The sequence below is a fragment of the Alexandromys fortis genome, unplaced genomic scaffold (assembly GCF_014885135.2).
Source record: "Alexandromys fortis isolate MF-2015 unplaced genomic scaffold, M_Fortis_MF-2015_v1.1 scaffold_265, whole genome shotgun sequence".
Taxonomy (NCBI): Eukaryota; Metazoa; Chordata; class Mammalia; order Rodentia; family Cricetidae; genus Alexandromys; species Alexandromys fortis.
The window spans coordinates 1469673-1494382 of NW_026068166.1; the positions used below are offsets into that span (position 1 = coordinate 1469673).

Consider the following 24710-nt stretch of genomic DNA (forward strand, 5'->3'; position numbering starts at 1 on the left):
GGGGGAGGGGAGGGAGAGAGAGAGAGAGAGAGAGAGAGAGAGAGAGAGAGAGAGAGAGAGAGAGAGAAAGGGAGAGAAAGAGAGAATGTGCGCTAGAGAGGTGGCTTAGCAGTGAAGAATACTCATTGCTCTTGCAGAGGACCTAGATCCAGTTTCCAGCACCTACAGAGTAGTTAACAATCATCTGTAACTCAGTTTTTGGTAGTCTGTTGTCCTCTTCTGACTTTGGCAGGCACTCGGAGGCACTCAGCACATATATGGTGCACATACATACATACATGCAGGCAAAACATTCAAAAACATAAAAATGAATCTCTAAAAAAGTAGAATATTGATATACATGTGACCTAGACTTCTGCCTTAAACTTTTGGCTTCTACATGTTCTCTGCAGATGTTTATTTTCAGTTTTCCTTGACGATAAGTGACTGAACACAGCAAATACATGAAATTGTACAGTTTTTAAAATGGTAATGATAAATATAAGAAACGTATTGGTTCATTGACCTTAGATGCACCATTTGATTTATAAGGCATTTGTTTCAGAAGTTACCTTATTGTCAGATGCTTAATTTGAGTAGTTCTGGGGAAGATTGAGGGATCATTTGACTTTCCGGATACTACTCACACTATCTTTATCTTTAACGCTTGCTTCATTGGTGTCACAACTGCGAAAGCCTCAGCAGCCAGGTCTAATGATTCTCCAGCAACAGATAAAAGCAAAGTCGCTACAGTTCTATTTGTCTGCCCACTTTGTTTCATTTAGATATGAGATTTCATTGACATAAATGTCAAATTAAATCAATCTTTTGTCTTTAGAGTACATGGAGAATATAAATCATACAAGTATTCTTAGTGATATTATTGTCAAGTTCTTATTTCTCTATTTCATTATTCCAGGTGCCAGAGAAATGACTGTGCCTTAGAGAAGTGATATTATAGACCTTGGAAAAACAGGAGTGATTGTACTAAGTAGAATTTCTCAAGGGTAAAATGTCTTGTTGCATAGCAATATAATATACTGTGTAGTTTTAATCTGACTGGTGCTTTTCTTTTTCCAGAATTAAAGTGAAACAGAAGATTTGAGGTTCTTTGTTTTGGTTGTTGTCTTTTTTAAACACTAATTTGATTGTTTATATTACATCAAAAGGAATAAAATCAAATTTGTTCATTTTTTAACATTGGGCCTAGGTATAATTATTTTAATTTTCTTGATTTTAATCAATTAATGCTGTCTGAAGAAAGTAAAATATGGAATTAGACTTAACCAAACTTTTATTTCTTTTAGTAGAAAATGACAGAGGTGTTGGATGATCATTACTTTTGGAAGACCTGTTAATATCCATTTCCTAAGAAAGACTTGACCAACATTTACTCTGGCATGGCGCAAAGCAGTCCACAGCTTGATGTTCAGGTTCTCCATGATCTCCGACAACGTTTCCCTGAAATTCCAGAGGGTGTGGTATCTCAGTGCATGTTACAGGTACATTTCCTGCCAATGATGGGACAGTAATGTTCCAGGTTTCCTTGTTGGAGCTGGCATTATGTTGTGGTGGTGCTATTGACATTGTGGGATAAATATTCTGTGTTGGGGGGGATGCCTTGTGACTACTGGTAAGCTCTTTACTATCCTTTCTGAGCTCTATCCATGGTGTAACAGTAGCATCTTTATAGTTTTGACAATAGAAAATGATTTTATAAATTGCTAAATATTCCATGAGAGGTAAAATCTCACCCAGTTAAAATCCTGTGATATTGGGAAGAATAAATAAGTGTATGTAGCTAAAGAAAAAAAAGATTCTCCAGCAAAATGGAGCAGTGAGTAAAGATACTTGCTGCTAAGCCTGATGTCATGAGCTTGATCCTTGAGAACCACCTGATAAAAGGAAAGAACCTGTTCCCATGAGTTCCTGTGACCTCTGCTTGCACACTCCCCTCTCCCAATGAATAAATAATTTTTGAATGAATTTCCATTACTCCCTGAATCCTTAGAATTGATATTGTTCTTTGGCTTGCTCACAGAACTCTACTCCTAGTCCTCAGAGTTGCATTTTAAATCCCAAGCTTATGTTAATTTCTATAGAAGTTGTTTGTACCTCAAGTCTACTTTAAAACTCTTTAACTTACTCCCTTCATTTTTTTTAAGTTTATAAGTCCATCATAAATTTAAATGTAAGGCCATTTATTTTGTTTGGGAATATTCCCTTTGTCTTGTTTTCAAAACAGATCATTCATTTCTTAGTGACACTCTATTTTTATTGAAGAGACAACAGAAAAAGAGCATTACTGTTGCCTCTGTTGTCTTGTATCATCCTTCATGGTATCTCGGGGTTTTTCGATTGAGACATAGCCCTATTTAGTTGGGAGAAGTACATGATACACAGTAGATATTTATGTTTACACTCCCTACAGCAGTGTGAGAAACACAAACACACACACACACACACACACACATATATATATATATATATGGCAAGTTAATTATAAGTAGAGACTCAGATAACCCAGGGATTTCTGTTGTTTACAAATCCTTTACTAGGTCTAGGCCTTTGGGCCTAAGGTTATTGTGTAGTAGGTGGGTTATTTTTGCTAAGATATTCCCAGTCTGAATCTTAATCTTTAGGCCCATTTATGTTTGTGGTTGAGAAAAACTACTTCCCAGTACAGCAAAACCAAACTAGCGTTGAGTCTTCTAGTTGATACTGTTCTCTAGGATTTACTTTCTTTATCTACTTTAGGACCTATCTTAGGACTGCTTCTAGCTCTAACATGTTTGTAATTTATTTGGCTTTGCATTACTTGGATTTTCATGAATAAAATATAAAATTCAGCTCAATGAACACTGTCCTAAATCCTTACTTTTTCTTTGGTGATTGCAGAGTGTTGGCGTGGACATTAACCACCTACTGGCTCTAGGAAGTGCTGTGTTACAGCTCCATGTGATGGTGCATGCCTGGGATCAGGAGGCCGAGGCAGGAGGAGTGCTGTGAATTTTTGGCTAGCTTAGGCTGTGTATCAAGATTTTCTCATCCCCCACAACCCAAAAACTATTTGTCTATACAGTGACATACATGAACCTAGTAGTTAGCTTTTGAAACACAGGCCTTCTATTCTCTCTGGACTATGTTACCTTAAGTTAGATGACTTTTTAGAACTATGATGCTTTATTTCCTTAGTTCTTCAAGATTATTTATATATGTGGGTGTATGTGCAGACGCCACAAAAGGGCATTGTTTCCCCTATTCTATAACTATGCACTTTATTACATTAAGTCAGAGTCTCTACATAAATCTGGAACTAATCTGATGCCATGCCAAACTAAGCTAATGGCCAGCATGCCTCAGTGATCCTCCTTTCTGCTTCTTTTGTCACAGGTGTTACAGGCACACAAATAGCCACACATAGCTTTTTATGTAGGTACTGAGATTCCCAGCTCAAGCCTTCCTGCTTCCACAGCCAGTACTCCTACTCACTGAACCATGCAGTTCACCGTACATAGCCTTCTTAAATATTCTTACCTGTCACTGAGCCAATGGCCCAGGCCTATAATCCCGGCTATTTGGGAGAATGAAGCAAAAGGATTGCAAGTTAGAGGCCAGCCAGGGCGACTTAATGAGACCCTCTTTCAAATATGAAAAAGAAGGCTGACAGTATAACTCACTGGTAGAACATGTATAAAAGCCTAGGTTCAGTCTCCAATTCTGCATAGAAATTTATGACCGTGTGTCCAACTAAATAACATTGGACATTATGAAATCTTCTACACATTCATTCAATTTTAGTTAAAATGCTTAGCAAGTTGAAGATGACATTGAGTCTACTCTGTAGTGTTTTTACAGTAGTTCTGTGATGATAACATTTCCATAGTTTGTATTTGTGGTTTTAAATTTTTCTCATATTTTTACTTTAGGCATGCCTGTGAATATGTTGACAGTCTTACCTTTTTGTTGTTTGAATTAGGATCCTTTTTGTAAAATTACTATCAGGCTTACAGATATGTTACGTAAAGCATAAAGTTTCATGGTTATTTATAAAAATACCAAATACTATTTTCACAAAAATACAAATATGTTCTCCCCTAATCTCAGACATTTGATACATTTTGAGATAATTTATTTTTCATATATTTTTCTTTTCCACCATCTGTCACTGACACATTCTGTTGGCAGTCAACTGAACCCTTTGATTACTGATTTGCTTTTTCATTTTTTAATTATTCTTATTTTATGTTTATGAGTATTTTTGTACATGTGTATCTGAACCATGTGCATGCCTGTGCCCAAGGAGAGCAGAAGAGGGCATTGGATCCTTGGGACAAGAGTTAGATGGTTGGGAGCCACCATGTGAATTCTGAGAATTGAACCCAGTTCCTCTGGAAAAGCAGCCAGTGCCCTTAACTGCTAAGCCATTTCTCCAACCACTCCAGATTTTTTCTTTTTTTTTTATTAATTTTTAAAATTTGTTTTACATACCAACCACAGTTTCTCCTCTCTCCTCCCTTTCCATTCGCTCCCCCCACCTTCCATCTACCCCCTCTCTATCCATTCCTCTATTCAGAAAGAGGCAGGCATCCCATGGGAGTCAACAAAGCATGGCATGTCCAGTTGAGGCAGGATCAAGCTCCTCGCCCTGCATCAAGGCAGGGCAAGGCATCCCAGCGTGGGAAAGAGGTTCCAAAAAGCCAGCACATGCGCCAGGGACGCATCCCACTTCTAGGGCCCACACACAGATCAAGCTACACAACTGTCATCCACATGCAGAGGGCCTAGGTCTGTTCCACTGCCTAGCTGTGGGTCCAGGGTCCATGAGCTTTCACTAGCTAGTCAGCTAGTCTACTCTGTGTGTTTTCCCATCATGATTTTGACACACCCTGCCCACTTGCTCATATAATTCCTCCTTCTCTGACTGGACTCCTGGAGCTCAACCCAGTGCTTGGATCTCTGCATCTGCTTCAGTCAGTTACTAGATGAAGGATCTCTGATGACAGTTAGGGTAGAATTAGGGTAGTAATCAACCTGATTCCAGGAGAAAACCAGTTTAGGCACACTTTCTACTATTGCTAGGAGTCATAGCTTGGGTCATTCTTGTTGATTCCTGGGAGTTTCCCTAGTACCAGGTTTCTCTCTAGCTTCAAAATGACCCCTTCTATCAAGATCATTACTCTTCCCTCTCTGTCCCACTCCCAACTCAGCCAGCCTGATCCTTCATATTCCTACCTTTCTGTCCCCTCCCTTGTACCCCTTCCCTGCCCCCACTTTAAATATTTATTTATTTATTATGTATACAATAGTCTGTCTGTCTGTATGTCTGCAGCCCAGAAGAAGGTATCAGACCTCATTACAGATGGTTGTGAGCCACCATGTGGTTGCCGGGAATTGAACTCAGGACCTTTGGAAGAGCAGGCAATGCTCTTAACCACTGAGCCATCTCTACAGCCCCCTCCTGCCCCCACTTTATCCAGGAAATCTCATCTATTTCCCCTTCACAGGGAAAGCCATAGGTCCCTCTTAGGGTCCTCCTTGTTACCCGGCTTCTTTGGGGCTTTGGATTGTAGACTGATTTTCCTTTGCTTTACATCTAATATCCTTTTATGAGTGAGTACATACCATGTTTGTCTTTCTGGGTCTGGGTACCTCACTCAGGATGATTTTTTTTCCTAGCTCTATCCATTTCCCTGCAAATTTCATGATGTCTTTGGTTTTCATGGCTGACTAATACTCCATTGTGTAAATGTACCACATTTTCTTTATCCATCCTTTGGTTGAGGGGCATCTAGGTTATTTCGGGTTCTGGCTATTATGAATAATTCTGTTATGAACATAGTTGAGCAAGTGCCCTTGTGGTATGATTGAGCTTCCTTTGGGTATATGCCCAAGATTGATATTGCTAGGTCTTAAGGAAGGTTGATATTGCTAAGTCTTGAGGTAAATTGATTCCCAATTTTCTGAGAAACTATCATACTGATTTCCAAAGTGGCTGTACAAGAGTGTATTCCCACCAGCAATGGAGGAGTGTTCCCCTTGCTCCATGTCCTCTCCAGTATAAGCTATCATCAGTGTTTTTGATCTTAGCCATTCTGACAGGTGTAAGATGGTATCTCAAAGTTGTTTTGATTTGCATTTTTCTGATGTCGAACAGTTCTTTAAGTGTTTCTCAGCCATTTGAGATTCTTCTGTTGAGAATTCTGTTTAAATCTGTACTTGCTTTTTAATTGGAGTATTTGGTATTTTGATGTCTAGGTTCTTGAGTTATTTATATACTTTGGAGATCATTCCTCTGTCAGATGTGGGATTGGTGAAGATCTTCACCTGTTCTGAAAGCTGCCATTTTGTCTAATTGACAGTGTCCTTTGTCTTTTCAGTTTCAGGAGGTCCCATTTATTAATGTTTGATCTCAGTGTCTATGCAACTAGTGTTAATATTCAGGAAATGGTCTCCTGTGCCAATGTGTTCAAGGCTACTTCTCACATTCTTTTCTATCAGTTTCAGCAGTTTCAGTGTAACTGAATTTATGTTAAGGTCTTTCATCCACTTGGACTTAAGTTTTCAGATAAGGTTTTAATAGGTAGTTTTTCATTCTTACTCAGCATGATTTTCAGGCAGGACAAGAAAATTTTGCAGTTTGAGTATTCCTAAACTTCAGTTAGTCCCTCTTTCTGTAGTACTTTTCAAGCACTTTCTATAAGGAAAATAAAATTACCTATGTTTTTTTCCATGAATCAAATTCTTTAAATTTCTAGATTTCATTTTTGCAAATATTTTCTTGACTGTGAGTATGGTGTTTTTATTAACCTTTTAAGGCTCTAACTTAGTAATGTCTTTTGCTCACACATGCTTTCCTTTGAAGTTACTGTGTAGAAAGAACACTGGAACTTAAGATCAGGGACCTAGAAGTGGTTATACAGTTAACCAGTTCATTGCCTTTTATGACGCCATGCCAATTCCTAGTCTTCTTTTTCTGCATCTGGAATGTTAGTGGGTCTGTAGTTGAACTCTAAATGTATCTCAACAATACCATCATTGCAGTGCTTGTCCTGTGGTAGACTTAATGTTTTATTTGATTCTCTTCAGTGAAGTATTTCCTTTCATTTTTATGTAAAATGAAAATGTAAAATTAGGTATAATATATATGTTTGAGTTACAGAGAAAGTCATGTTCATTAAGAAATTTATTAATTATTTCAAAGATGGTAAATAATGTGTTTTAATAATCTCTAATAAAATAGTTGAGAGTTCTGTATTTTAGTGGAAACTGCTTTATAATATCCTTTAAAATATTTAAAGTAGACATGGAACTTCTAAAGGACAGTTATTACGTGTGCATAACTAAAAAGCTATCTCAAGTATATTACATTGCTGTTTAGCTGGCACAAACTTGATAGAGTGAATTTCATTAGTGTAATCTGGATATGGTTGTTAAATTCTCGTTAATTCTGGCTAAATCATGAAGGCATGGCTCCAACTATGGAATTTTGCTTGTTGCTCATTTTACTTATTTTGCTTAAATCTTTCCTAATGATACAGGTTAAAGGTATTTGGGGATAAATTTGGATAAAAGAAAAGTCTGTGACATTTTTATTGTTTAAAGTCTTCAGGAATATTACTTTTTCCGTTTGTGGTTCTGGTGCTTTTTGAAAACTAAAGGATGGTTATTTTCATTTTTATCAGGTTAAACTTAATGATGGATGTTACAGCAATTGTGATGAACCCGAGAGTAGCACATTTTAAGTTGCTGAGCTGCAACAAGTATAAAATGAGTCCTGCATTTGGAATGAGAAAACTTGGGGTTGAGTCACAATGTTCATTAGTAGGTGCTTTACATTTCTGTAGTAGTAGTGGTAGTACTAGTAATGTGAGCTAAATGCTTATAATTTTAATTGTTTAAGATTCCTTGTGTAGGACAGATGACTAATGATTTTTATGATTAAAATACTCCTCTCTACTTAGAATGAGTACCTGTGTAACTGACTTCCACTGTTAATTTTGCCCATGTTGTTTGTACCATTTTCTCTCATAGAATAACAACAATCTTGAAGCCTGTTGCCGAGCCCTTTCCCAGGAGAGCAGCAAATACTTGTATATGGAATACCATAGTCCAGAAGACAATAGGATGAATAGAAATCGCCTTTTGCATATTAACCTGGGTATCCATTCTCCTAGTAGCTACCACCCAGGAGATGGAGCTCACCTTAATGGTGGTCGAACACTGGTACATAGCTCAAGTGATGGACATATTGATCCTCAGCATACAGCAGGTAAACAGCTGATATGTTTAGTTCAGGAACCGCACTCAGCCCCAGCTGTTGTGGCTGCTACTCCCAACTATAATCCATTTTTTATGAATGAACAGAACAGAAGTGCAGCTACTCCTCCTTCACAGCCACCTCAGCAGCCATCTTCCATGCAAACAGGAATGAATCCATCTGCTATGCAAGGGCCTTCACCACCGCCACCTCCGTCCTACATGCACATACCTCGGTATAGTACAAATCCAATTACTGTTACAGTGTCCCAAAACCTCCCTTCTGGACAGACTGTACCAAGAGCTTTACAGATTCTTCCGCAAATTCCAAGCAATCTCTATGGATCTCCTGGTTCTATTTATATTAGACAGACATCTCAGAGTTCATCAGGAAGACAGACTCCTCAGAATGCTCCGTGGCAGTCCTCAACACAAGGCCCAGTGCCTCATTACAACCAACGTCCTTTACCTGTTTATCCACATCAGCAGAACTATCAACCTTCTCAGTATTCTCCCAAGCAACAGCAGATTCCTCAATCAGCTTACCACTCACCACCCCCTTCTCAGTGTCCTTCACCCTTTAGCTCTCCACAGCATCAAGTACAACCTTCCCAGCTTGGTCATCCAAGCTCTCATGTGTTTATGCCTCCTAGTCCTTCAACTACTCCACCTCACCTTTATCAACAAGGACCTCCTAGTTATCAGAAACAGGGGAGTCATTCAGTAGCCTATCTCCCTTACCCAGCATCTAGCTTACCCAAAGGTTCCATGAAGAAGATAGAAATTACAGTTGAACCTTCTCAAAGACCTGGGACAGCAATAACTAGGAGTCCTTCACCCATCAGTAATCAACCATCTCCAAGGAACCAGCACTCACTGTATACAGCTACCACACCACCTTCAAGTTCCCCATCTAGAGGGATGTCTAGTCAACCAAAACCTCCATTTAGTGTTAATCCTGTGTATATTACGTATACACAGCCAACTGGACCTTCATGTGCTCCATCACCATCTCCTCGGGTGATGCCAAACCCAACTACAGTTTTTAAAATTACTGTAGGCCGAGCAGCAACTGAAAACCTTTTAAATTTAGTGGACCAAGAAGAACGCTCTGCAGCACCAGAACCTATTCAGCCCATTTCAGTAATACCAGGCTCCGGGGGAGAAAAGGGAACCCACAAATATCAGCGCAGTTCTAGTTCTGGATCAGATGACTATGCCTATACACAAGGTAAACTTTAGACTGGTGAAATTTACTATTTATAGTCAACATGTGGTATCTGATTGAAAATAAAACATTGTTGGCTAGTTACTTTCAATTAAATGCTTAGTATATATTAAATGTTGAGTAGTAGCACTACCTAGAGTAAAATTATTGTTTCAGAGTCATCTATTGGCTGTTTTTAAATAAGAAACTGCGAGTATGATCATTGTAACCTTGTAAACTAATCAGACTTTATTGGGGGATATCATTCATTGGGAAAAATATAGACAAATACAATGAATATTGTGAAAATATACATACAACTTGGACTCTGGTTTATCAAATCAAAGAATTTGAGTTTTCTAAACAGGGCTGGAAGGATAAGCATAATAATATTTTTAAGTGTTATTATAAGCAGTGGAATTAATGAAGAAAATTCGTATTGTCTAGGGAAATTGAAGTTTAAAAAACCTATTTAGACTCCTTCAGATTGTATCAGAATATATGAGAGTTTAGCATTCTTTCAATATTTGAGAGAGGAATTCATAATAATTGTGATTCAGAATGCCTGGTGTCAAGTCTTGTATCTGTGTGTGTCTGAGAGAGAACAGGCATGCGCATATGTGCAGATGTGGACCTGCTGTGTGGAGGTCAGAGAGCCATTCAGTCAGTTCTCTCCTGCCACTTTGTGGAATCTGGAGATGAGACTCGGGCCTGCAGAAAAGTATGTTTACCTGCTTAGCCATTTCAATGGTCCTTAAGCATTTTAACATACACACAAGTATAGATTAAGAGGCTCTCAGGAAAACGAAATGTGACAGAACAAGAGGTATGAACAGATGATGCCATTTTGGGGTGGTAGCTTAGAGCTAAAGTAAAGCAGAAATGGATATAGCACGGTGTTACTAAGACCTTAAGAGTAAATGCTGATACCCAGATCGAATGAGTCTTCTGTCCATTAACAGTATATTTAGAAATTCTCCTGTTGTTTGTTTGACTTTATTTTCTGCAATGACTTTATCTGTAATGCTATAGCCTTGCTGTTACATCAGCGAGCAAGGATGGAGAGGTTAGCAAAGCAATTGAAACTTGAAAAAGAGGAGCTAGAGCGGTTGAAGTCTGAAGTTAACAGTATGGAGCATGACCTGATGCAGAGACGGCTCAGAAGGGTCAGTTGTACCACTGCAATCCCTACGGTAAGTGATCTGTTACACCATATAATGATAGGAAGATACGGACATTCTCTGTCCACATCATTTGTTTTTTTTTTTTTCAAGTTCTAATCCTGCCTGATATTTTTAAAAAGACAACAACAACAAAAATGAATGAATGCAAGAGATTTGCACATAGTAACTCTTGTCAGAAAATGCTTTTTCATACTTGTAATTGCTCATGATTATTTTCAAAGACTGACAGTTATAATTAGAGTGTAGATTTATTGCAAGAGTATATGATAACAAAAGGCTTCATAAATTACTCTTTCAAGCATAGACTGTATATTTTTCTAAGTGTTTCAAGTGGGTTTAAATAAGTTAAATACTAATTTTGAAATTTTGACAATATTGGTGATAGAATATCTTAAGGCAGGGTAGTTTCATTTTGTGTAACTATGAAAATGTTCACTGTGCACCAGTAATGTTCTTAAGGAAATTAGTAAAGAGTTATTATATTTTTAACTTGTTGCTTAATGTATTTGAGTTCTAATGATGTTATATAACTTTGAAAATTATGAAATTTATCTCCTCTGTCATGTCACCTTTTCTGTGATTTAGTTGATCTTTTTACCATTTGATATTCGTGTATTCTGTATATGTTTATGAATATGATACTATGTTAGATGCTTAGTAGTTAATCTATGAGTGAAAAGTAGGCTTCAGTGATAATTGCTGTATTTGCTCATAGATAACGAAGGCAATTGCACATTAATTGGTTTGTGAATATAATTGGTGTACATCTCCACTTTCATGCATCATCCTGAAATGATCTTCCAAAGCTTCATGTGTGTAAATCCTTACTAAGGGTATTCATCTTCTTCCCATCTCTAAACCTGGGGTGATCTGGCTCTTGAACGTATATGTGAGGCTCTTTGTCCTCAGTAAGGAAGGCAGGCTACAGCTGCTTTCTTGGGAGAGTTTGCCCTGCCTATATAGACAGAGAGGAAAGGGGAAATTATTCTTGACGGGAAAAGAATATAAGGTACTTATGGCTTGAAGCCGAGACAATCTTACTTTCAAGGCACAGTAAGTCAAGTTTCCTTGTTTAGGCCTGAAATTTCTAATGAGTTTACAGAAGTTATTTGTATAAAGGTGAGTAGACCTTTAACACTGCAGTGGTCAAGGTGCTTGAACTTTATTCTGCTGTTAAGAGGGAACTAGTAGAAGCTTTTTGAGAAAGAAGGTTCTTGAGAAAGAGGCATACACAATAAATTAATGGCTTTTTCTATTCACAACATTACTCAGTTTAGAATGTTAGAAGGGAGGAAGTTATCACAAAGCAATAGAAGCCTTACAAAGCTAACTGCAAGAGTGATGTTAATGGAAATCAAATATCATTCTGATTTCCTTTATATGAAATCTTCATTGACTCATCTGTTGAGAGAAGCAAGCAAAGGATAGTTGGACACCTTTTAATCATTTAGGTATCTGTAGAGTAGTTATTTTTTGTCAGAGCATTGCTTTGAAACACCAAGCACATTATAGCTCCAGTTAAATAAGCATTGTTTTTAGTTGGAAGTAGAAAACTATTTGGTGTGGCTTTAATTATTGCTTCAAATAAAAGCACCCACATTTTATATTGGATTTTTTATTGATGGGTCTTTTTTTTCCAGAAAGGAAAAATAGTAGATCCTCTCTGGGCTGTAGTTTATGGTTTATAATTTAAAACTTAAAAGTGAAATGGGCAAAATAGTTGAATAAATCAAGTGTAGCCATCCTTCACCAACAGAAATTCGACAGCACACTTAAGAGTAAGTTGGAGGACAGTAGGGCTTGGCTGAGGGGTAGTTCCTGTGTGCATGAAGGTTAGGATAGCAAGTGGATTTTCAAGTGCAAACTTGATTATTCCACTGCTTGTGTCAGTCACATATCTCTACAATACCTGTAGTAGAATACCCATGTTATGGCTTTTAAATAGCACTGGAAAAGGTATGTTATGTTCAGCAGTTTATACAATGTCCAACAAATAGCAAGTGTCTTTATAAACTAGCTTGGAAACAAAAATGCTGAAAATTTTTGCTTGAAATTAGATACACAAATCTGAGTCATTTCATAAAACTAATTTTCTTTTAAGATACCAATAAGGTACAGTTGAGTGGAAAAAGGAACCAAGAAACCAATCATTTAGTCAGAATTTCCAGTTAGTTCATTGAGTTTCATTTGAAGTAATACCCATTATGGGATTGGGAATCAGATTACCTCTGGCACTTACTGTCTATATTGATTTCTCATTAAAGGGAGTTATTATGAGTATGTTATAATATTGTCCACATAAGGAGACAATGTATGTAGTGTGTGACGTCGATGTTATTAAGTACTCAACAAGTAGTTGTCTTTATGAACATCACACTCATTTATACAAATACCAGAGAACTGACACTTTTTACTAATATGCACACATTGTTACTTTTCGGGTTTCCAAGCAACTTCTTACCAAGTTGTACATTAAAAATAGGAGAGAAATGCTTAGTTAATGAGACTAGGATATGCATTTCTGACCAGCAATATATATATAGTTGCAGAAATTTTGAGGAGCAGTGAAATAATGTTTTTCAAATGATAGCAAAAGTGTACTGATGGTGTCCTTTTTCTTTAGCTTGCTGTTTATCACATTTTATTAAATGGCTCATAAGAGATATTCATGTGAGAAAGAAATGTTAACCTTTTGCTAATAATATTCATAGAGGAGGCAAAGTTTTAAATTTTACCTTGAAAGAGAAATAAGATTTTAATATAGAGAGAGCTGCTGGTTGTCCCCTCCCCAAGTCAGATTCATCCTATTCTAGTTGAATTTTGGGATTACTCCACTGATTTGTGTCCTGATCATATAATTGAGGCCAAGGAACCAAAACCCATCAGTGTTCTTCAATATTGTTGTCTATGAGACTAGATTTTAAAGTTCCAAATAGTTGGCTTAAAAGATTTCTACTGCCGTTTCAGAAGAGCATAGAATCTTTTATTTGGAAATGTCAACTACAAACATTATTTTTGCCTACATGTAAGTCTAAATTATTATAATTTATAGTGAATCTGAATCTTCCACGGAAACACAGTGTGCTTTTGATAAATGACACTTCTCAGAAACAGCATTTATCTCCCCCTGTTTAATCAGAAGCTATAAGAAGAATAGGTAAATCCTAAGTTGAATGAATTCAAATGGTTCCTCTCTCTTAGAATGATAAAAATGATTCTGGTTAAAAGCAAATGTATAGTAGCCTTTTGATTATAATGTGTGTTATTAATACTTCCATGCTATGTTTACAAAGTACTCAGGGCCACTATGGCTAAAAGTCATTTTTTTCCTATTGCAAAACATATAGGAAGGATAAGCCCAAGGTACTGAACTCACAAGTAGGGGTTTACTTATGTGTTCCTAGGAGGGTGAAGTTATCCTTATTAATGCTCAGGTGTGTGCTGTACACTATTTTAGTACTACTCAGTTTAAGAATTTTGTGCCTTAATATCACACACTTCACCCAATGGAATGAAAAAAGAACAATTCAAATGAAATGTTTCTAGGTCATTTTTGTTGTTGAATCTCCAGCATTCTAAGGGCTTGGAAATTTTTTAAAAGTTAAAAATGCAGTTTGATATTTATTCTTCAAAATATTTGAGACTAAATAATGATAGTGATAAGGTCATGAGATAAGTGGGCACAAAACATGTAAAAATTAACAGTCATTAAATGCTGTCATGTATAGACAATATCCAGAAATTGCTCTTAAGCCTTTTTACATCACTGCATTGAACTTTGGTCCCTGCCGGTTTCTATGCATGCCTGCTTACTCTTACAATATTCCAGCAGCATACAGTATCCTTTCTGCTCTTTTTTGTGCACTGCTAACCTGTTTAGTCTTTGGAACAATACACATTTTTAACAATAAATCTCTCTCTCCGTTAGTAGATAATTTAGCATTTGACTTTATGCAATTGAAATTACCCTAGTGATTGAGCTAATACCTGGGCTGTGTGGAAAAAGCTTCACTATCCATGCCACTAGAATCTAAGCACAGAAACTGTAAAGAAATTAAGAATGGGGTGGGAATTGAAGGCTTCTAAAAAATGCTTTAGTCACTGAAAGACCCTAGGGGGTAGAATGGACTGGACAGGCTAAAGTAGAAGAAACAGAAGAGTTTATTGATACCTGATATTTCTCTATGTTAAAGTGCTTCTCTTGATCTAGAAAAAATATTTCTATATATTTTTATACATATATGTATACATATATGTAGTGTGTGTGTGTGTGTGTGTGTGTGTGTGTGTGAGAGAGAGAGAGAGAGAGAGAGAGAGAGAGAGAGAGAGAGAGAGAGATTTGTATAAGTCCTTGCTCTACCAGTTACTAGCTTTATACATTTGGGGAAACTTAACCTCTCTGTGCTGTTTTATCATTAGTAATTCCATGTAATATAACACTACCTACCTCAAAACTCCTTTTAGCAGAAGGAATGAGAAAATTCTGTAAACCACGTACCTGAACCTATGAAAGAACTAATTTTTACCAGGTTAGACAAGACTTAAAAATCATGAACATAGCCAATTTTAAAGGTTGTTTGTTGCACTTTCCCTTACTATAAAAATATAAACAAATATTTGCTGTGCTCTAGTATTACAGTAATTGTAGCTTGGATGACAGAACATAGTTTAGTGTGTACCTGGCCACTGTGCAGTTTTTGTTAATATGTGGCCATGTTGATGTCCTCAGTATACCTTTTACCTAAAAAATACATAGATATGTCTCTTTTAGGCAAGGCCGTATTCTTGGTAATACCCAATCAGATTAATTAACATGAAACACAGTTCTTAAATGTTGGGCTTGATAATGACTTTCCCACAATTGCTATTTTGGGTGCTTTCTTACTAGCCTGATGAAATGACAAGATTGAGAAGCATGAACAGACAACTCCAGATAAATGTTGACTGTACACTGAAAGAAGTTGACCTCCTTCAATCTAGAGGTATAGACTTGATTGTTTGGTAAACCATAAGTCATAGTATGGTATTTTAATCTGCTTAAATGGCAATAGTTTTGGATTCATAGATTTAGGGACAGTTTTATCCATTCTAAGAATGCCTTTAAAGAGATCCCCCCACTCCATGGGTCAGGGTTGGTAAAACAATGATGTTACTTTGGCAGCTTCATATATTTGCATTGTTTTATACCGTTACATTGCATTTATCTTTTTAGTCATTTAACATGAGTATTGCATAACTTGATGGGTATTATTTCTAAGACAAAAAGTTTATGTTATGTGATAGTCATAGTCTTCCAAAATATTGTGACAGAAAAGAGAGCGCCAAGTAGAATACCTGAGTTCTTGGTTTTAAAAGAAATTCACTCTTACAGTGGAAGCTCTCTTATTTTTCAGTTAGCCAGCTCATCAGATTAGAGAAGGACTTTGTTTCCCATAAACTGCCTATCCCACTAATTACATGTACTTCTTTTACTAGTTAGCTATACTCCTGCAGTTAAAAACGAATGTTTTAATAATGAATAACTAACAGGAATTCTTAGAATGCTGCTCTTTTAAAAATTTTCTTTGGCCTTTATATAGAGTCAAACATAAAATTATAGGAACCATGAATTAGATTTGAATGAAAACAAGTGAAAAGGGGAGACATTTCTAAGAAAGTGTTGTTAGTATATCAGAACCACATTCTGAAGAACCCAAAACACAAAATTATAAATCAGAGTTCAGCAAATTAGGGCAATACTGCCTGTTTTTATAAATAGAAGTTTTAGTAAAACAAACGTGCTCATTTGTTTACCTAGTATCTATGGCTCTCTTTGTGTTTCAAGGACAGAGTTGAATACTTGTAACACATTGTATTGCAAGTCTACAAAATCTAAGTTACTATGAGGATTTGGACAGGAACTTTGTAGACACTTGGCTTTAGGTTATCATGAACATGGTTTGTGTAGGAAATGGTCCTTGTTCAGCACTAAAATACTGCTGTATTGAGGATGTGGTGTAGTGATAGAAGGTTTGCATAGCATATACAGTCCATGGGGATTGTAATCCTCGACACTTCTATAAGAACAGTAGAAGAAAACCCTGCTATGTTTATGTTACCCCAAAGGTGATATGTAATTTTTCTTAACAATTGTTTGCTTGAATCGGCCTTCTCCCAAACTTTAATATTCTTAATTATGGCAGCTAAGAGAGCTTCTACAGTTCGTTAAGAGTAGTATATAATATAGTGTCAAACAGTTGAACTAAAGATATGAAGCCATCTGATCATGGAATTTGAGCTATCAAGCCTAGTTCTCAAAAACCTCGTTAGTCTATGTAGTCTACTAGCTTTAAGCAGTGAAAAAAAATCACTATGCATAATATGTAGGGTATATCAACCATTACTATTATGTGATTACATCAACCTTTTTTTTTTACTGATGGGGTCATTGGAGCAAAATGAAAATCAGTAACATTAGATCATTTGCTTAAGATGTTTATAGTAAGCTTTCTGTGAACTGCATAGTAGAACATCAGCTGTAACTTAAGTGATTGAAGAAATGCATGTGCAGCAGTTAATATATCAAGTAGCAGTATGGCTTTCATGAGCTATAGGAATTTTAAAAACTCTCCTTAAAGTAGCCTATTCAACTGAATGAAACTTTGGTTAATAGAACCTACTGAGTTTTTTGTTTGTTTTTTATTCGTTTGTTTTCGGAAGGAGCTCTGGTTTTGGTATATATTGACCAAATGGGATCTTTTGTTGTTCTTCAGATTTAGAAATGTTTAAGGGGTCCAAATATGGTGTACTTTCTTCTAAATTGTTTTTTTTTTTGGCAGTGGGGAGGTACATTTTCAAGTAGATGCAAATAAATCATTGTATGATTTGATGAACAACAGCTTAATATTTGATTGTAGTGAGGACATTTTTCACTAGGAGGAAAAAAAACAGGAGCCTCAATGCAGTACATCACCCTTTGTATCTAAGCTCAGGTGGAATTGGGGTATAGTGGGCAGAGTATGGGAGTGAAGGGGAGAACAGAACTGGCACCTAATGCAGTCTAATCTTGAAGGAGCCCCAATAGGGTACATCACTGATAAAGAGAAATTAAGCCACTGAGTAGACATATCCAGAGAAAAATCTCTGCAAAACCAGCAAATCTCAGGGCTTGTTTATTCTAAAATTTGCACAATATCATCATTAGTAAGCCCACAGGGTCATATAACATGCATTTGGCTTCTTCCTTAGATGACTTTATGATAAATTATGAAAATAAGTGTCAAACCTTCTTTGAATTTTTTTCATTAGACCAAACAGGTCCACCATTCTTTTTTTTTTCTTTTTACTTTACCTTCTTCAAATGTTCCATGTACAAAATTCTGCTTCTTAAGGGTGCTAGCCTTATAAAAAAATACTCCTTTAGGTAATATATAGACATACATTAAATCACTGATCTGCTTGGCTATTTTTTTTACAACCATTAAAGAAAAGAGGATAGGATTATGTAATGACATTTGAAACACTAGAAAACATACTCTCTTCCCACGTGTTTCATTAATGTATTTTCTTATAAAAAAAGATCAAATAACCAAAGAACAACTCCTAAATACCTGTGGTTTTCTTCTTTTCTTTGTAGGAAACTTTGATCCAAAAGCCATGAATAATTTTTATGACCACATAGAACCTGGCCCAGTAGTACCACCGAAGCCATCTAAGAAAGGTGAGTAGGGTCATAACATCAATATTATAGAAGTTAAATATGCTTCTGAAGAAATTTCTATTCAAACTATTCATTAGACTGTTTCTCGTAAAAGGTGTTTCCACAGTAATGTGGCAAAAATGAAATAGTCCCCAAACTTTAATTTTTTACAAAACATTAAAATTGTTAGAACTGTTGTAAGCCATAGTGATGATTTCTTTATCATAATAAAACTATATCCTGAAAAATATTCTTCTGCAACAGTGAGGATCTTGAAAATTTTTTTAGTACACTTTGTACATAAGAATTCTTTGCTGCTTGATAAGCAGAAGGTAAGCATAACTGATAGGGTCATGAGTGTTTTCTCATCAAGAACAAAAAAAGTCCTAAATATTTTCAATTTCTTATAACAAATGAGTGAATGTAGATTGATCACTCATTTTCTACCCTATTCTTATAAGCCGTATTATTTTATAAGGCTCAATATACAACTGATATTCAAAATTCATATTTTAATCCTTTTTCATTAAGCAATTCAAGACAGTTTGATTATGAAGACATTGAATAGTAGAGTGTGTAAATTCTAGTTCTTTTATGGATTGTGGCTTAGGAGCTGATCTCTTTATTGTTTACTCCTATTGTGGATATTTTACCTGATATACATTTGAAATAATGTAGTGATTTCTAAAAATGGTTGAAAATGAACATTAGTGGATGACTACCAAATACTAAATTTGTCACAATAGCAATATTATATTTAGTCTCAAGGTGAAAGCCTTGGATTATATATCATCGGTTACTTTAGCCTTTTAGGTTCACAAAATATACCTCATTAAACTTGATCAGTACCTTCTAAAGTGTTATCTCTTATAGATAGCCTAGCTGATGAGCTATAATTAAATGGCTCAATGGCTCTCATAGAAGAAACGGCCAAAAATACAGGAGTCCACCACATTTAAAACTTAATTTCTTGAATAGTATCATCTCCAAGGAGCTAGATACAAAGCCATACATAGCTTTCCATGTGCAAAAAGACAATGAACTGTTGTTGTGGTGCTAGGGAGAGGTCAGGGTGTCAGGTGTACTAAGAAGATCCTCAGAACTGAACCTCTTTGGCACCCAGTTGTTAAGTACTTTGAAGGAAATTTGATGTTTGTTTTTGATGGTGGAATTTTATAACAAATGAAATACAGAAAAGCAAAAAAAAAAAAAATCAGTTAGTTGTAGAAGGAGCAGAGGGCTATGTTCCCATGCAGCTCCCCCACAACTAGCTTTATACCTGAAATAACACACAAATTGTATTCATTTAAACACTGCTTGGCCCATTAGTTTTATCCTCTTATTGGCTAATTCTCACATCTTGCTTTAACCCATATTTAGTAATCTGTGTAGCACCACGAGGTGGTGGCTTACCGGGAAAGATCTTAATCTGCGTCCATGAGGAGAGCTATGGCATCTGCCTCACTGCCTTCTTTCTCCCAGCATTCTGTTCTGTCTTCCCCGCCTACCTAATTTTCTGTCCTATAAAAGGGCCAAGGCAGTCTTTTTATTAACCAATGAAAGTAACACATAGACCCTCGTCCATCATTTCCCCTTTTTCTGTTTAAACAAAAAAGAAAGGCTTTAACTTTAACATAGTAAAATTACATATAAAAACAGTTATCAAGTAATAATTATAGTTACAATATTTATATCTATTTTATCTTTTACCATAACAAAGGAAAACTATAACTATAACTAACCATTCTTCAACTCCATCAAAGACTCCAGAAGGATATAATATTTATTACCTAATTAAACAAGAAATAAGCAACTTCCAAACTTAGAAATGACAGAGACATCTCGCTGCCTGGACAGTCACCCAAAGTTCCTCTGTACCGTTGGGGCATCCGTCTTCGGCCTACAGCAGATTTTTCCATGAAGCAGGAAAATGCAAAGATAGTTTAGTCACTTTTTTCTGTGTCCTGCAGAATGTCTCGCAAACTCTTTCATGAGTCAGGAACCCTGAAAGACCATCTCACCTTTAGGCAAGTTCAGCAGTCCTCTTTCTATGCGTTCTTTGTGTCCAGTTTATGTAACAGTCCAGGCAAGAGCAGTTTCTTGCCCAAGTGGCTAACCAACTCCATAAGGAGCCTCTTCAATGCCCATCTTTCTCTTAAAGTAGATTGGTGCTGCCAGGAGCAGACGTGTCTCATTGTCATGAAAAGCCCTAAATTATTAAAACATTAAATGCCATATTCTGTAGTCTTTGAAAGATATGAAGAATGTCTATCTAACTGAAATATATCTCTATATATCCAGAAAATCTAACTAACATGACTACAAACTTGACTATTATCGATGATTATCCATTAACAACCTATATTTCCTAATTATACATTACATTTTTAAATGAACTACATAATCACAATACCTTAATCAAGATCAGAAATACATATACATATAACAAAATTGACCTTAAAATCCATACCAATTCAAATTATTCATATCTATATCATATCCCCCTTTAAATGTAAAAGAACATTTATAAACAATATTTGGGAATATGGACACAGTTTTTTCTCTCCAACTGCTTCATGCTGAATGGGGGCGCTGTTAATCAGATCTTTCATGGTGTAACCTGTGTGCCAGGTTCATCTCAGTTGGCAGTTGAGTGAAGTAATTTTTTAGGGTATTCACAGCAACCTTTCAGGAGAACGTGGTCTATTATACCATGGGATAAAAGCAGTCCACAGGGTCTCATCCTCTGTGAAAACAAAAGAAGATCCTGTCCAAAGCATCATATCCTTAGACCCAAATTCTGAAGTCATACCCTTATGATATCCATTCTGGTTTAGCTTGGCAGCCCATATAATGAAGTGTCTCTCTGTACTTAGCTCCTTCACAGTCAAAAATTTTAAAGAAAACACAATGTACATAATCTAGACTCTCTGTGAATTTTCCATTTTTACATGGCTTATTTTTATTTCTTTTAATCTATAATTATCTGTACTCTGTCTCTTTAAAGACTTTACCCTTTTTTAAAGCATTAATTTTATTCTCTGTGTTCTTTTTCTTCTCTCTCCCAAGCTTACATACATTCATCCAACACTGTGACCCATTCAGAGGTCTTTTATGTCTGAATCTGTCCTATTGTGAATCTATAATTCTTTACTATCCAGGAGTACTTCTTAAAATGCTAAGCACTTTTTTTTTTTTATTTCTGTGGCTTTGTGGGAGCCTAGGCAGTTTGGATGCTAAGCACTTCTTAAAAACTTAAGTTGCTCCATGTAGAGGTAGTATGGTACCGCCTATTTCCTGCCCAGTCTAAACCTTAACTACGCTGTTATTATGATAATTAAGATAGTTCCTGCCTGAGGTCAGCACAGTTCAGCATGGTGGAGCAGAGTGCCTCTGAGCTGTAGAGCAGAGGGCTGCTCTGGATGTTGGCTCCACCTCTCTCCAATTTCAAAATGGAGGATGTACCATTTTCTACTAGCTCTGGGGCTGCCAGGTAGGAGAGCATTTTAACTCTGAGACTGATTGTGTGGCAAAGAATCTCTTTTCATCCAAGTTACAGCCGAATCTGACAGGCAGAGCACTGTGCAGCCTGGAAACATCTCTCTGTATGGCAGCAGAAATCCACCATGCTCTCCCGCCTGACCACGTCTGATTCTGCCGTCTGCCCAGGTGGGAAGTACAGGCATGGTCTCAGAGTACTTTTTTTCCAATCCCAAATGGGAACACAAACATCCAGTCCCATAAAAGCCATTGAAATGCTTTAAAGCCCCAGGAAGCTGCGTTTTGAAATGACGCAGCTTTTTTTTTTCTGCCGCTGTTGCTGAAACAGGAAATCTCTCTATGGCACAGGCACGTCCTAGCAAACAGCAAGGGATGCGGTCAGGGTGTCAGGTGTACTAAGAAGATTCTCAGAACTGAACCTCTTTGGCACCCAATTGTTAAGTACTTTGAAGGAAATTTGATGTTTGTTTTTGATGGTGGAATTTTATAACAAATGAAATAGAGAAAAAAATCAGTAAACTTCAAGGTAGACTGAGCTACAAAAAGAATAAATGCAAGATACCACAATTAGAAATATAAAAAGGGTTAGCCATTAAAAATGGTAATGAGAAAATGTGATTAATATCTTCAGTCCAATAAACTCTGCAACCTAGATAAACTATAAAAGGCCAAATTTTCAAAATTAACAGGTGAAATAGAAAGTGTTAATAATTATATACATATTAAGTAAAACTGGATCCATTGTTTAAAAATTTGCCGCACAAACGTAATTTTAGAACCACAGTTTGTTAGTGAGTGAATTCTTTCAAACATTTAAAAAGGGTAAAAAAACAATGTTAAACATAATTTTTTAAAAGATAAGAAAAGGAAAGACTGCTTTCTTGTTGTTTGCTAAACCTTCAACATGAATTGCACCCCAACCCTGCTAGCAACATTACATTCTCCAGAAAAGTAGTGTATTTGTTCAAATTGATGGACTTATCACCACGTTCTATTCAAACCCGATATATCCTAGAGTTCATTGTTGGGTTTTGTCTTTTTTGTTGTTGCTTGTTTTCTGAGACAGGGTTTCTTTGTATAGCCCTGGCTATCCTGGAACTGGCTCTATAGATTTATAGAACCAGATCTATAGATCTACATGCCTCTGTCTCCTAAGTGCTGAGTACCATCACTACTGGACAGATTTCATCTTTTCAAATGAATATAGCAGAACCTGATTCCAAAAAAGATGTTATATAACCATTTCTACAAAAGAAAAGATTACAAATACATGTAAAGGGCTCTGTTCCATGGCTCATTTAGTGCAAGTGAAATTTATTAGCTCTGTTGGATAATTTTTATGCTTGGAATGGGTTTTATTTTTAGCAATTTCTTAAATGTTTATAAAATGCCCAATTGTTACATACACAAACACATGCATACACACGCATGTGATCCTGCAAAGATATAACTTCTATCCCAAGGGATTTATACTCTATATGTAAAGTCCTCTCTATTCTTATGAATAAATTTCTATTTAAAAAATTTAGTTGAGATATGGTGGTGAGAGTTTAAAATGTTACTATTATTTGCCAGATGATTTTAAGCTTTTAATCATAGATTTATGAAAAACTTTTCAGTTTTTGAAATGGAGTCAGTTTTTTTTTCTGTGAAGTACTGTTTTTTTCCTTTTGAAGATGGTCTTATAAATATATGCTAGCTATTAGGTTTATAGATGTGCAACGCCACACCCAACATCATTTCTCTAAAGGTACTTCTAAAGTTAGTATAGGTTGGCTTGCAGTACCATTCAATTAAAAGCAAAACACTAAACTGCTAATAATTAGATATATGTTGGAATTCTAAGTAGACTCTTTAAGATTACCTCTGTAATGATGGTGCTAGAGAATTAGGGGACAGAAGAAAAGGGCCAACAGAAACCTTTTTGGATTGGCATCTGCCTTTAAGTGACACAGGTCTTCAGGTAACTCAGCAAATCTCCCGTTACCCTCATTGCAAAAAAATAATATAATAATAATAATGAGTAGCGTGGGTGTCATAGGACCTGAGCCAGTGGCCTAGCTGTCTGCTTTCAGATCTAATCTGTATACTGCTCAGATACTGGCCTCTGCATTTTCCAGGATGTTTGTGTGAGCCGGTAAGATGAAGGCAGTGATGTTGTAAAAGGGCTTTCCAAATTGAACACAGCTCACTGTTTTCTTTGCAGCCTTAGGAAACATTTACTATTTTACTCTGCTAATAGATTTCCAGCTTTTAGTACATAAGTACCATTCTTAGAATTCTGAAGAATCCTGAAATGAGTTGGGAGTCCATGTTTGTCACTATATAGTATTACTTTGAGTTGCTTCCATTTTCCAAGAAGTAGTATTTTCTATGTATTCCAGTCTGGTCTTTGCCTCCTAAATGCTGGGATTACAAGAATGTACTACCATCACCATCGCCATTGTCATTTTTTTTTACTCTTTTTTTTTTAATTAAGAAAAGGAAAAAAAAAGTTTCCACCTCCTCCCAGCCTCCCATTTCCCTCCCCCTCCTCCCACCCTTCTCCTTTTCCCCCCACTCCTCTCCCCCTCCCTCTCCAATCCAAAGAGCAGTCAGAGTTCCCTGCCCTGTGGAAAGTTCAAGGTCCTCCCCCCTCCGTCCATATCTAGGAAGGTGAACATCCAAACTGGCTAGGCTCCCACCAAGCCAGAACATGAAGTAGGATCAAAACCCCATGCCATTGTCCTTGGCTTCTCATCAGCCCTCATTGTTCGCCATGATCAGAGAGTCCGGTTTTATCCCATGCTTTTTCAGTCACAGTCCAGCTGGCCTTGGTGAGCTCCCAATAGATCAGCCCCATTGTCTCAGTGGGTGGGTGCACCCCTCGTGGTCCTGACATCCTTGCTCATGTTCTCCCTCC

The 24710-nt window shown here is 36.6% G+C and overlaps 1 protein-coding gene across 7 annotated transcripts in view; it reads left to right on the plus strand.

The window, feature by feature from the left end:
• The window catches only part of Tab3 (TGF-beta activated kinase 1 (MAP3K7) binding protein 3), a 65611-nt gene that overhangs the window by 32125 nt on the left and 8776 nt on the right, over window positions 1-24710 (plus strand). For 3 of the 7 annotated variants that reach the window (XM_050128234.1, XM_050128235.1, XM_050128240.1), the window contains 5 exons: window positions 1287-1481; window positions 8014-9469; window positions 10478-10638; window positions 15518-15611; window positions 18245-18328. In XM_050128234.1, coding sequence (XP_049984191.1) covers window positions 1380-1481; window positions 8014-9469; window positions 10478-10638; window positions 15518-15611; window positions 18245-18328 — 1897 coding nt within the window. In that variant the 5' untranslated portion in view covers window positions 1287-1379. Of the gene's footprint in view, window positions 1-898; window positions 987-1059; window positions 1086-1286; window positions 1482-8013; window positions 9470-10477; window positions 10639-15517; window positions 15612-18244; window positions 18329-24710 lie in introns of all 7 variants that reach the window. The other 4 variants (XM_050128236.1, XM_050128237.1, XM_050128238.1 and 1 more) reach the window with 3 other exon arrangements.